This window comes from Pseudorca crassidens, chromosome 4 (genome assembly GCF_039906515.1).
Source record: "Pseudorca crassidens isolate mPseCra1 chromosome 4, mPseCra1.hap1, whole genome shotgun sequence".
Taxonomy (NCBI): domain Eukaryota; kingdom Metazoa; phylum Chordata; class Mammalia; order Artiodactyla; family Delphinidae; genus Pseudorca; species Pseudorca crassidens.
The window spans coordinates 135770376-135785382 of record NC_090299.1 but is presented as its reverse complement, the minus strand read 5'-3'; the positions used below and the strand labels follow the sequence as shown (position 1 = coordinate 135785382).

The 15007-nt window shown below is 35.2% G+C and overlaps 1 protein-coding gene across 4 annotated transcripts in view; it reads left to right on the top strand.

Moving 5' to 3' along the window:
- BANK1 (B cell scaffold protein with ankyrin repeats 1) overlaps positions 1-15007 on the top strand; it is a 317778-nt gene that overhangs the window by 33400 nt on the left and 269371 nt on the right. For all 4 annotated transcript variants that reach the window (XM_067736857.1, XM_067736855.1, XM_067736858.1 and 1 more), the window contains exon 2: positions 2529-2927. In XM_067736857.1, coding sequence (XP_067592958.1) covers positions 2529-2927 — 399 coding nt within the window. The remainder of the gene's footprint in view (positions 1-2528; positions 2928-15007) is intronic.

Sequence of the window (15007 nt, the reverse complement as noted above, 5' to 3'; positions counted from 1 at the left end):
TAAAAGATTATAATGTACCTATCTTTAATTTTTTTCAAAATGTCCAGTCAGAACTGTCAAACTTCTGTTAGCATTTTTTCTCAAATTTTCAAATATATGATACAATCTTACGATTGTTTTATTTTCTTTGGATCTCCCTCCCAAAATGCTCCATTCATCTCTTATAAGTCCCTTTGCCTCTTGAATAGCTACCATCCTGAAACTTCCTTTTTCTTTTGATACTTTAATTTACTTTTTAATTGCCATATAATTTACATGCACAATCTAAGATATACAGATGAACAGATTTATATATATGTATACTTTGTGTAACAACCACTCAGATCAAGATATAGAACGTTTTCAGAACCTCATCAGGCTCCCTTTTATCTGCTTCCATTCATTAATCCCACTTCCAAATATTCTGATCTGTATCGCCATGAATTTTTTTTCTATTTTTGAACTTTTAGTAAATACAATCCTTCAGTATATACTTTTTCTTCTTTCAGTCAACATTATATCTTTGGATTCATCCATGTTGCATGTAGCAGTGGTTCATTCTTTTTTATTGCTGTGCAATATTCTGTAGTATGAATACACTATAAAATTATTTTTGTAAGAGCTATTTTATAATTTATTATAATACGCCTTTGAAATTGCTCTGAAAAAATCTACCAACCTAATATTGTTCTCCTCTTGAATGACTTGCTTTTCTTTCCTAGATATATGAAGAGGTTTTATAATAATCGTTAAACCAAGTGAAATTTAATCAAGATGTTTTCTCTAACAGTTTTTCCATAGAATTGGTTCATTTTTCTTCCATATTTTAAGGATTTTAAAAATTATATTTTAAAACTTTTAATGCATCTTTTGTTTTCTTCTACTTCAGGTTTTGGGATTATCTTTATATTGAATCTTTTCCTTTTTTGGCTCTTCCCCATATATATCAGATTTTTCACCAATTGCTTTAATTTTATTCTCTCTTTTTGTGTTTACTATGAAAATATGAAGCTTTACTTTGAGGCCAGGAATGAAAATATTATCTGTGTCTAAGCTAGTCATTGATTTTTCTAATTTATTATCTGGGCAGTGGTATTGCTTTGGCTCTCAATTTGTCTTTTTATCTATTTGTTATACCCTTTCAAATGATTCTTTTAAACATATCAAATCAGTATGTCTTTAAACTTTGGTTTTATTTAATCAGTGGTTTTTTAATACTGTGAGGGACTTTTCTTGTGTTTCTCTTCCCTGCTTATGATTCCTGCTAGTCTTTTCATGCTGTGTTACTTTCATTATTATGATGATCATATATATTATTATTGTTAATATTGTTGTCATCGTCTCTTTCAATAACTATGAATTTGTATTGCTAATCCTTTCATCTTGCTCACGATTCTCTTAGCTCAGTCTAGGCTTTCTATTTGCTTAATATTGTGTGGGTAAATTATTCCTTAAATTCCCCTCCCTAATTGCTACTTTTTATTTTCCCTCCAATCTATAGTTTGAGAGACAAAATCTACATTCCAGTCAGTTTTTATGGCCTGAGAGAAAAGAGGAGAAGAAGATCTGTCAGTGTGACTCTCAAGTTGGAGGTGGTGGATTGTAGTCACTAATGAGACCCTGTCTGCAAGGCCCCTCTCCAATGCCCAGGGATGCTCTTGAGTTCCTGTGCAATTTGACTGGCTTTACTGACTCAGCTTTGAGCCTTGACTTGTTTAGGATTCAGCCTTTCCTGCTTCTGCAGACACCCCCAATCAGTTTCCAGCGGGGGAAGAGATTCATGACCACCCTGGTGGTTTGGGTGGTTTAAAAGTTTTTTCATCAGTGCTGGTTTAGGGTGTGAGATAGGTTTACGATTAGTACTGCCTCACCAGAACCTCTGATTTATTTCATCAACAACATTTTAGTTTATGGCATGAGATAATACCCCCTTTATTTGGTTTTTGCTATTGAATTTTTTTCTTTTAAAAAATTTTTATCTTGTTGGTTTTCTGGCCATGGAGTTATGTACTCTGTCTTGATGTACCCATCTTTACCTAGAAGAAGGATTTTAAAGTCCTTTAATGTAAATTGTCTTATTTCTTCTCAGAATAATCCGATTCATTAGGTAGGGCTTATTTTTTTTTTAAACCTTCATTTAGTTGGTGAAGAAACATGGCTGAAAGGAATTAAGTACCATAATCTAGGTAAAATTTTGTGGTTACTGGCAGAGCCATGCCTAGTAGCCCAGCATCCCTAATCCCACAGAATATTCTTTCCATTCTATCTCAAGGCCTCTCATTTATTTCTATTGAGCTTCCTAGATTAACATTTGTGCAGTGAGTACAGTGTACCCTTGCACAGAGCATGAACTCTGTGTTGCATCTGAAGGATTACTTTACTCCCATAGGATTCTGATGGGGATAATATGAATTATATTCTTGGTCTCTGGTATAAGCAAATTAATTTATTCCCTAAAGAGTACATTTAATTCTTTGAAAAATAATAATATAACCTGCTGTTAGCATGTCAAATATAAGAAAATTAATTTATTATTTTCTCCTTTCCAGAAAATGCAAAAGACATCATCATGATATATGAAGAAGATGCTGAAGAATGGGCTTTGTACTTGAGAGAAGTTTTTTCACATGTTGTGAAAAGGGAAGCAATCCTGTTATATCACTTGGAGAACTATTCTCTTCGGGATTTGGAATTGCTAAGTTTAAACTCTTACAAGTGTAAACTTTTGATATTATCAAATAGCCTGCTTCAAAACCTATCTTCAAAGAAATGTCAGTTTCTAGAAAACGTACTGCATTCACCAGAAAGTGTGGTTACTCTGCTGTGTGGGCTGAAGAGTTCAGATCATCTTTACAAATTATTAAATATCTCTGGAGGCAGATGGGAGATCTCAACTGAGCAGGAGCCTGAAGACTACATCTCTGTAATCAAGAGTATCATATTCACAGGTAGTGTTGCCAAACCTTATTTGTTTGTTTTTATTTACTTATTTTTATCATAAAAAATCTGAAGTTTTTTTGAATCAATGAATATCTGATGTTGGGATGAAGAAAAATGAAAGCCAACTTTATTTAATGGTATGTTACACTTTCCTCAAAATGCATGAAGGTTCTTAATTTTTAGCTTTATTCCAGTCAAGGCTTATCTGTTCAAAAAATGGTTTAAAATTATATTTCTTAGGGCAGCCCGTATGAGATCATACTTGGTAGAACAAATATGGTGTGCTAGGTTATATGTCAGTTTGGTTCTGGAAGCTGATTTCTTAGTTAAGTAGTGAGGCTGGAGTTAATGTTGTCTACCCTAGTATTGGTGCCATTCAGCAGCAGTCCAGGGTTTGAAGGTCTGAGTTATTATAGAACTGTAGAATTTCCCTTGTGCTGATAATTGTATGATATCATTACTGTGGTATGATATACTGTTATTTTCATTAATTTTAAATGACAAATTTAGTTTTAATCATTGAAGCATTGCGTTAAAGGGCGGAACACAGGGACCTGTTCATTAATTAATTACAGTTTCATGTAATAGTCAAAACTCTGAAGCTTCCTAGTGTTGAAGCTTCTCCCTCCCCCAGGGCTTCAGCCTTGGTGTGGGAGGGGTGCTGTGCTCAGCTGCTTGCCTGGTTTTCTCACCTTGCCTCTTGCCTTTAACTTCCAGTGGTTTCCTCTCCCACAGAAAAGAGGTGGGGTTCTTATCTTCTCCTGGCCGCATCACATATTAAGTGCTGGCTCTTTTTCTTGAAGCATGTTTCTGGGCTCTGTGGAGATCCCCTCATTCCCAGGGGGTGTCTCACCTGCAGTTCCTCAATGAGATAAATGTTTCCTCTCCTCTAAGTTCCTAGTTGTGGTGGTCCACCCCATATAGAGCCTTAATATTAATTTCTACAGCTTCTTTATATGTCTCTTTTGGTCAAAGTCACTGAGATATCTCCCCGCTGGCCCTTTCTCACACCTGGCCTACATCTGTCTGTAAAATCATTTGTTTTTCTTCTGCCGTGACAAACTCTGGGCACACAAGCCATTCCCAATAGAGCCACCACCATCCTGCCCTCAGAGCAGCAATGCACCACAGCCTCTTACCTTTAGTCATTTCCAAGCATGGGTCTAGCCTGAGTCTTGGTGTCCTGTAAAGCCATAGAACACCTGTCAGTCCCAAAGGCTCTGCTGGAAACCCTTGTCCCTCTGCTTGAGGATGATGATATCCCTCAGTCTTCCCTGTGGAGGATGGTGGGACTCACAGCACATCAGCAACTCTTTAAAAAATCCTCTCCCTATTCTCCAGCATTCCAGCCTCTTCAAATTCAATACTTCTTAAGCCTTGTTTTGGTTCTCTATTGTTGCGTAACAAGTTACCTTAAACTTTAGCAACTTCAGACAATGATGCTATCACAGTGTCTATGGCTGAGGAATCTAGGAGCAGCTTAGCTGGGAGGTTCTGGATCAGGATATCTCCAGAGGTCGAAGTCAAGCTGTCTGGAGCTATAATCCCGTGAAACTTCCAGTGATCACTTGGGGAGGATTTGCTTCCAACAGGAGCTTACATTGTTGTCAAGTTTGTTATTGTTTTTTAACCAACTCTTGGATGGAAGTCACCTCTAGTAGATTCCCGAGGAAAAGCAATGTTTCTGAAATCTTGCATCTTCCAGAGTGTTTGTCTCTTGTCTTATACTTGAAGTGCAGTTTGACCATGTTGCTCTTCTTTCTTCTAGCGTTGTAGAATTTAGGGAATTCTTATTTGCCTGGCAGACTAAAGGATTCTTCATTTATATGTGAAGTCTAGTGACTTCACTAGAGTGTTATCCTTGTGCTGACTGTTTGGGACCGTTTTGCCCAGGGATGTGGTTACTTTTTGTCTTTATTTTCCTTTCTTTTGGGGGGGGGGGTCTTTTCCCCAAGATGTAGATTCAATATTCTTTTATTTCAGGAACAATTTCTTGATTCATATCATTAAATGTTTGCTCTATCTTATTATTATGGTTTTCTTTTTCAGGGATTCCTTTTATATGTATGTTGGATTTATTTTTGTCTGTGATATGCTCTACAATTTCTCTCTAATTCTTTTTGATTCTTTATCAGTATCCATTTACTTAGCTTGTATTTATCATTTCAATCCTTGCTACTTTCTTGTGCTTTCAGTACTCTCTCTTCCCCTGTATTATTTCAAATTTATCCTTCATATTTATGTTGCTTTTACTTTTTTTGTTGTAACATTTGGTTGAGCCCTGGAAGCTTACAGTGCATTTCTTGTTCTTATCTTACCAACCTCACCCTGACACCCTGTATTTCTGCACTACATAATTGCTTCAAAATGGTGATTGCAATTCATTACATTTTAAAACTTCACGGTGAAATGTTTGGTCACAATTTTCCACTTCTTTTATGGCAATATGTTTTTAGTATGTGATTCTTTATGTATAATTGGTTTTCTCTCTTTCTCTCTTGTAGCATCTTTATATAGATCCTGTGCTGGTCCAGTTTTTCTTTTGTATCACTGAACAAAGTGAGTTTTTCTTGGTCTAGCTAAGGGAGATAGAAAATGTGGGCTTTGTTGTTTGTTCTTTTTTTTTTCTCCCCCCCTACAATGAAAGACTTTACTTCTCTGTTTGTTTTCACAGATATAGACTACTTTCTACACATATGTCTTTTCTATATAGTTCCTCATTTAGCCTCTCTTTTTCTGCTTTTTGGAACCAAACCACTTCCATAGATGCTTCTACCTGAAACTACTGCATCATGTCTACAATATAAAAAGGCATGGACCCTAGCCTTAGTGAAAGTTATGTTTGTTAGTTCTTTTTGAAATCTGATTTTGGAACCATTCTTTTGACCTGGAGGTCTAAGAGTTCACTGTTTACCACTTTCAATAAATAGGACATTTGCATAATTGTTTCTCATTCTCTGTGTTTTGGGATGATTTGCAGGAATAAAAAAGGGGAAATGTTGACTCTACACTATAATTTTCAAACTGGCAGTCGTCTAGTTTCCAATCATCTCTGTTATTTTTTATTTTTGTTTAGCATTCCACAGTACATTGAGTTAGTTTTTTTGGTTACAAATGAAAAATGTTACAATTGGAAATTATAGACAATTTATTACAGTAAAATGCACATAAGGTACAAGTAATTTCATGTTAATTGTCTCCCCTGAAACAGAGAAGCACTAAAAATTTGTGGCAAAATTTTGAGTGATTCTCCACACCCATCATTTTTATTTCCTTGAAGAATTCAAATTTTATTGGCCATTTAAATTATGATATCACTATTGTGTAAAAATATTGAGGAAATACATTTTATCTTCAAATTGTGTACCTATTGATATTTGATAGGAGAAAATCTTATACTTTCTGAACAACATAGGACTACATATGAAGACACTATTAGCGCTCATCTTCCCATATTCAATTTTTAGACTCTGATTTCTTATAATAACTTAGATGTACCTACAAAGTAGAAAATATAACAGTGTTGTGTGGAAAAAAAATTCAAAGATGATAAATTTGTCTGAGCTACAAGCATACAACCAAAATGTAGACCTATAAGCAATTTGTAAGCATGCATAAAATAACTTTTATGTGTGGGTTGTGTCCCTTGACAAAATTGGTATTAATTGCTGTGGTCTATGCAATAATAATTTGTTTTCATAAACAGCTTAAATGTGCTACATTACTTTATGTTTCAAATTGCAATTTGTGTTGAATACATTAAGTCTGGGTTTTTAAAATAATGGGTGAATTAGTATGAAAGATGTGAAATTCAATTTTACTGTCCTTTTTCTACTTCCCCTCTATCCCACAGAGAAATTATTCAAGGAAGAAAGGAAACTTATTATTCAGGAGCATTATATGATAAAGAGAATAATAAGTAGGGATCTTCCCACACCAGGGTTCAAACCCATGTCCCCTGCATTGGCAGGTGGATTCTTTTTTTTTTTTTTTTTTGCGGTACACGGGCCTCTCACTGTTGTGGCCTCTCCTGTTGTGGAGCACAGGCTCCGGATGCACAGGCTCAGCAGCCATGCTCACGGGCCCAGCCGCTCCGCAGCATGTGGGATCTTCCTGGACCGGGACACGAACCTGTGTGCCCTGCATCGGCAGGCAGACTCTCAACCACTTCGCCACCAGGGAAGCCCTGGCAGGTGGATTCTTAACCACTGCACCTCCAGGGAAGTCCCAGGCCATTTCTGTCATTACCATTAGTATAGGCATGTGCTGTACACTAGGGTAATTGCGTCACCTCCCATTGAACACAACCTCCCATTTCTGCCTTAATACCATTGTTCTTATGCTGCCTTCTTTATGTGGAGTACCTTTACCCATATTTTTAATTGAAATCCTGGCCATCCTTCAAGGTCAGTTGAAAATCTGCTTTATCAATGAATTCATCTCAGATCCTTTCTGCTTGAAAATATTCTCATCTCTAATTCTATTAACCTTTTATTATTGCTTACTTATGACTCTCCTTATATTCTTTGTAATTATTTTTGACAATTTCTTTTCTCCTCATTACTTCTGTTTCAAAATTTAATGCTGGTAACTTTCTTTCTAAAATATTTCAGCACTTTAAACATCCAAAAACTAACAGAAGAGTACAAATTATGCTTTTAAGTGCAGATTTATAAATGTTTGCTGGTGCAGTTGGGTTTTCACTTTGTTGATGATGCAAAGGTTTACTGTGGTATTCTTGTCAAGATTACATGATCTGAAATTTGGGAGGGCTCAAGATAGCAGTGTAGGAATATCTAAACTCATATTTCCCATGAACCCAACAAATCTACAACTATACATGGAATAACTCCATAAGAAAGGGACTTGAAAACTGGATGAACAGAGACTCTACAACGAAGGGCAAAAGGACAGTACACTTGGCTCAACAGGGAATATGTCCAAGAAAACTATTGAACTGTAGGAAACAGAAAACCTGCTCATAAAGGGCTCCCAAACAATGCACTCGACATGAAAACCAGTGCAAAAATACCAGATTGAAAAGCTCACTTACTAATGGAGAGGCCATGAGTGGAGTGGAGAGTGCACCCACTTACTAATCTTAAAGCATCTGAAGCATGTGCCAGAGAGGCAGGAACCAGTTCGGATGCTCCACAGAGACTAAGACACTGGCAGGAGCCTTTTTTTTTTTTTTTTTTTGATCTCAGGCTACCTTTCTAATGCTGGCACTGGTAGGTGCCAGTTTTGAGTTCTCCTGACCTGTTACCACCAGTGGGCACACCCTGCTGAGAGCCACACCTACCCCTGTGCCTCAGCTAGATCTTAAAGCCAGGCCAGGGCTAGCCCTGCCCACCAGTGTGCTGTAGCAGTGTGCCTCTGCCACAACAAGAAGGTACACAAAACCCACAAGGGGGCATCCCTTGAGCACCTGGCTCTCCTGGCAAAAAAAGACTATGTCTAAGCCCCACAGGATGTCTTCTCAGTAAGGCCACTCCTTCTAGACTGGGAGAGATAGCTAATTTACCTACTACATAGAAACACAGAGAATTAGGCAAAATTAGGAAAAAGAGGAGTATGTTCCAATCAAAAGGATGAGACAGACTTCAAAAAAAGATCTGAATGAGATGAAGATAAGCTATATTTGATAATGAGCTCAAATTTATGGTCATAAAGATGCTTACTGAACTCAGGGGAAGATAGGATGAACACACTGAGAACTTCAACAAAGAAAGAGAAAATACAAGAAAATACCAAACAGAAGTTATAACTGAACTGAAAAATAAACTGGAAGGGTTCAGCAGTAGACTGGATGAGGTAGAAGAATGAATGAGCGAGCTGGAAGACAAAACAATGACACTCACCCAGGTAGGGCAGCAAAATGAAAAAAGAATTTTAAAAAGTGAAGATACCTTAAGGGACCTTTGGGACAACATTAAGAAGATTAATGTTGATATTTGCATTATAGTAAACCCAGAAGGAGAAGAGAGAGAGAAAGGGCCCAAAAATTTATTTGAAGAAATGGTGGCTGAAACACTTCCCTAATCTGGAGAAGGAAACAGACAACCAGGCCCAGGAAATCCAGAGAGTTTCAAATAAGGGAAATACAAAGGAACTCATACCAAAAGACACATTATAATTAAAATGGTAAAAAGTAAGGGTAAAGAGAGAATTCTAAAGGCAGCAAGAGTAAAACAACTTGTTTTATACAAGGGAATCCCATAAGGCTATCAGCAGACTTTTCAGCACAAACTTTACAGGACAGAAGGGAGAATGGCATGACATTCAAAGTGCTGAAAGGAAAACACTCCCATCCAGGAACTCTCTACCTAGCAACATTATCATTCAGAATGGAAGGAAAGATTAAGAGTTTCCCAGATAAACAAAAGCTAAAGGAGTTCTTCACCGCTAAATGAACCCTATAAGAAATATTAAAGAGACTTCTTTAGGCTGACAAGAAATGGCATTATTTAATAATAAGAAAACATACAAAAATAAAATTCTCACTGGAAAACATAAATATAAAATAAAGGTAGTGGATCAATCACATACAAAAAAAAGAATGAGGGTTAAAAGACAAAAGTAGGAAAATTAACTAAATTTACAATAATCAGTTAAGGGATGCATAAAATAAAAAGATGTAAAATGTGTCATCAAAAGTATTAAGTGTGTTGGGATTTGGAAGGCCATTTTTCTTCCAATAATAAACCATTATCTTGTCACAGTGGGAAAAAAAAGTATTAAGTGTGTGTTGGGGGGGTGGATAAAGAGATAAAGCTTTAGAATGTGTTCAAGTTGCAGTTGCTAGCAACTTAAAAAGGCAACTGCTTACTTTGAATTTTATACGTGAACCTCACAGTAATAGCAAGGAAAAAACAGTAAGTACACAAAAGAAATGACAGATGAATCTAAGCGTAACACTAAAGAAAACTACCAAACACAAGGAAAGAGAGAAAGAGGAGAAGAAAAGAAGTTAGAGGAACTACACAAACATACAGAAAACAATGAACAAAATGGCAATAAGTACATGCCTATCAATAATTATTTTAAATGTAAATAGACTAAATTTGCCAATCAAAGACATAGAGTGCTTGAATGGATATAAAAACAAGATTCACTTATATGTTGCCTACAAGAGGCTCACTTCAGAAGAAAGGACACATACTAAAAGTGAAGGAATGGAATGAGATAATCCATGCAAATGGAAATGAAAAGAAAGCTGCAGTAGCAATATTCATATCAGACAAAATAGACTTTAAAACAAAGACTGCGATATAAGATAAAGAAGGGCATTGCATAATGCTAAAGACGTCAATCCAGCAAGAAGATATAACGTTTGTAAATAAATGTATATGCATCCAACAGAGGAGTAACAAGATATATAAAGCAAATATTAATGGACTTAAAGAGAGAAATTGAAAGAAATACAGTAACAGTAGGGGACTTTCACATTGCACTTACATCAATGGATACATCATCTAGACAGAAAAAGAAATAAGGAAACACTTTCCTTAAATGACCCATTAGACCAGATTGACTTAATAGATATATATTGAACATTCCATTCAAAAGCAGCAGAATTAACATTTCTTGTTAAGAGCACATGGAACATTCTCCAGGATGGATTATATGTTAGGTCACAAAATAAGTTTCAGTAAGTTCAAGAAGAATGAAACCATATCAAGCAGCTTCTCCAACCATAATAGTATGAAACTAGAAATCAATCACAAGAAAAAAAAATGAGAAAAAAAACCCCAAAACCTGGAGATTAAACAACATACTATTGAACAACCAATGGGTCATCAAAGAAATCAAAGGAGAAATAAAAAATACCTAGAGATAAAATGAAAACAGAAATAGAATGTGTCAAAATCCGTGGGATACAGCAAAAATGCTTCTAAGAAGGAAGTTTATAGCAATATAGGCCTACATTAGGAAACAAGAAAAATACCCAATAAACAAGCTAACTTTACACCTAAAAGGAACTAGAAAAGAGGAACAAATAAAGCCCAAAATTAGTAAAGGGAAGGCAATAATAAATATCAGAGAAATATATTAGAGACAAAAAACAATAGAAAAGATCATTGAAACTAAGAACTGTTCTTTGAAACAATAAAATCAAAAAATTTTAGGTAGACTAACCAAGAAAAAAAGAGAAAGAACTCAAATAAATAAGATCAGAAATGAAAGAGAAGTTACAGGTGATACCACAGAAATACAAAGGATCATGGGACTACCACGAAAAATTATATGCCAACAAATTGGACAACCTAAAAGAAATGGATAAATTCCTAGAAACATACAATCTTTCAAGACTAAGTCATAAAGAAATAGAAAATCTGAATAGACTGATTAGTAGTAAGGATATTGAAACTATTAAAAACAAAAACAAAAACAAAAACCCAGGACCAGCCAGCTCCACTGGTGAATTCTACAGAACATTTAAAGAAGATTTAATACCTATCCTTTTAAAGCTCTTACAAAAAATTATAGAGGTGAGAACCCTTCAAAACATATTTTACAAAGCCAGCATTATCCTGATACCAAAACCAGACAAGGACACCACAAAAAAAGAGAAAATTACAGGCCAATATCCTTGATGAACATAGATGCAAAAATTCTCAACAAAATGTTAGCAAGATTAATCCAACAATAAATTAAAAGGATGATACACCATGATCAAGAGGGATTTATTCTAGGAATGCAAGGATGGTTCAATATCTGCAAATTAGTCAGCATGGTACATACATCACATTAACAAAATGCAGGATAAAATTCATATCAGTTCAATGCATACAGAAAAAAATTGACAAAATTCAAAATATATTTATGATTAAAAACTTAAACAAAGTGGGTAGAGAGAGAGCATACCTCAACATAATAAAGGCCATATATGATAAACTTGTAGCTAACATCATACTCAACAGTGAAAATCTGAAATCTTTTCCTCTAAGATTAGGAACAAGACAGATATGCCTCTTTTGCCACTTTTATTCAACATAGTACTGGAAATTCTAGCCATATATTTAGGCAAGAAAAAGAAATAAAAGATATCCAAAGCAGAAAGGGAGAAGTAAAACTGTCACTATTTGCAGATGACATAATGCTATATATAGAAAACCCTAAAAACTCCACCAAAAAAATTCTAGAACTAATAAATTAATTCAGTAAATTTGCAGAATATTAAATCAATATACATAGATCTGTGGTGTTTCTATTCACTAATAAAGAAATATCAGAAATACAAAATTAAGAAAGCAATCCCATTTACAGTTGCATCAAAAAGAATAAAATTCCTAGTAATAAATTTAAGCAAGAAGGTGAAATACTTGTACACTGAAAACTATAAGACACTGATGAAGGAAATTGAGGAGGACACAAATATATGGAAAAATGTTCTGTACTCATGGATTGAAAGAATTAATATTGTAAAAATGTCCATACTACCCAAAGCAATCTACAGATTCATTGCCATCCCTATCAAAATACCAATGACATATTTCACAGAACTAGAACAAATAATTCGAAAATTTGAATGGAACAACCAAACATCCCAAATAGCTAAAACAATACTGAGAAAGAAGAACAAAGATAGAGGTATCATACTTCCTGATTTCAAGCTATACTACAAAGCTGTAGTAATCAAACCAGTGTGATACTGGCCCAAAATAGGCACAGATCAATAAAACAGAATTGAGAGCTCAGAAATGAACCTACATATATATGGATGATTAACTTATGGTAAGGAGCAAAGAACATATAATGGAGAAAGATATTATCTTCAATAAATGGTGTTGGTAAAACTGGATAGCCACATGCAAAAGAATGAAACTATCAATAGATCACTATCTTACACCATACACAAAAGTTAAATAAAATGGATTGGAAACTTGAATATAAGACATGAAACCATAAAATTCCTAGAAGAAAACATAGGCAGTAACATCACTGACATCTGTCTAGGCAATTTTTTTTTCCATTTTTTTAAACAGCTTTATTGGAATATAATTGCTTTACAATGTGTGTTAGTTTCTGCTGTATAACAAAGTGAATCAGCTATACGTATACATATATCCCCATATCCCCTCCCTCTTGCGTCTCCCTCCCACCCTCCCTATCCCACCCCTCTAGGTGGTCACAAAGCACCAAGCTGATCTCCCTGTGCCATGTGGCTTCTTCCCACTAGCTATGTTTTATGCATCTGACTCTAAAGGCAAGGGAAACAAAAGCAAAAATAAGTAGGATTACATCAAATTAAAACACTTCTGCACAGGGAAGGAAACCATCATCAGAACTAAAAGGCAGCCTATTAAATGGGATAAGATAATTGTAAATTATATACCCAAAGAGGGATTACTATCCAAAATATATAAAGTAACCATACAAGTCAATAAAAATACAAATAACTCAATTAAAAATGGGGAGAGGATCTGGATAGACGTTATTCCCAAAAAGACATACTGATGGCCAACAGGCACATGAAAAATTGTTCAGCATCCCTAACTATTTGGAAAATGCAAATAAAAAACACAATGATATATTACCTAACACCTGTTAGAATGTCTATTATCAAAAAGACAAGGAATAACAAATGTTGTAGAAGATGTGGAGAAAATGGAACTCTTGTACACTGTTGGTGGGACTGTTAATTGGTGCAGCCAGTATAAAAAACAGTATAGAGATTCCTCAAAAAGTTAACAATAGAACTGCCATCTGACCCACCTGTTCCACTTCTGGATTTTTATCCAAAAAATACAGAAACACTAACTGAAAGATACATTCACCCATATGTTCATTGCAGCATTTTTTACAATAGCTAAGATATGGAAACAACCTAAGCGTCCATCTGTGCATGAGTGGATAAAGAAGATGTGGTATATTCACAATGGGATACTATTCAGCCATAAAAAGGAGTGAAATTCTGCCATTTGTAACAACGTGGGTGGACTTGAAGGTATTAAGCTAAGTGAAATCAATCAAACAGAGAAAAACAAATACCACATGATCTCAATCATATGTGGAATCTAAAATAAAAACCTAACAAAATAAATCCAAAACAAACTTATAGATACAGAGATCAGATTAGTGGTTACCAAAGGGGAAGAGAGGGTTGGAGGTAGGTGAAATGACTGAAGGAAGTCAACTGTATGGTGGTGGATGGTAACTGGACTTGCTGTGGTGATCACTTTGTGGTGTATACACATCATGTTATAATGCTGTACACCCGGAACTTATAATAAAAAAACTGAATCTAATCATAAGGAAATATCCGATAAACTCAAACTAAAGGGAATTCCACAAGATTATTTCTTTGTACTCTTCAAAATATTAAGTTCAAGTACCTAGGAATAAACCTACCTAAGGAGGCAAAAGGCCTGTACTAAGGAAACTATAAGATACTGATGAAAGAAATCAAAGATGACACAAACAGATGGAGAGATATACCATGTTCTTGGGTTGGAAGAATCAATATTGTCAAAATGATTATACTACCCAAAGTAATCTACAGAGTCAATGCAATCCTTATCTAATTACCAAAACCACTTTTCACAGAATTAGAACAAAAAATTTTACAATTAGTATGGAAATATGAAAGACCCCAAATAGCCAAAGCAATCTTGAGAAAGAAAAGTGGAGCTGGAGGAACCAGACTTCCTGACTTCAGACTATACTACAAAGCTACAGTAATCAAAACAGTATGGTAATAGCACAAAAAGAAATATAATCAATGGAACAGGATAGAAAGTCCAGAGATAAACCCATGTAATTATGGTCACCTAATCTATGACAAAGGAGGCAAGAATATACAATGGAGAAAAGACAGCCTCTTCAATAAGTTGTGCTGAGAAAACTGGAGAGCTACATGTTAAAGAATGAAATTAGAGCATTCTCTAACACCGTACACAAAAATAAACTCAAAATGTATTAAAGACCTAAATGTAAGACCAGACACCATAAAACTCTTAGAGGAAAACATAGGCAGAACATTTTCTGACAAAAATCGCAGCAAGATCTTTTTTGATCCACTTCCTAGAGTAATGAAAACAGAAACAAAAATAAACAAATGGGACCTAATTAAACTTAAAAGCCT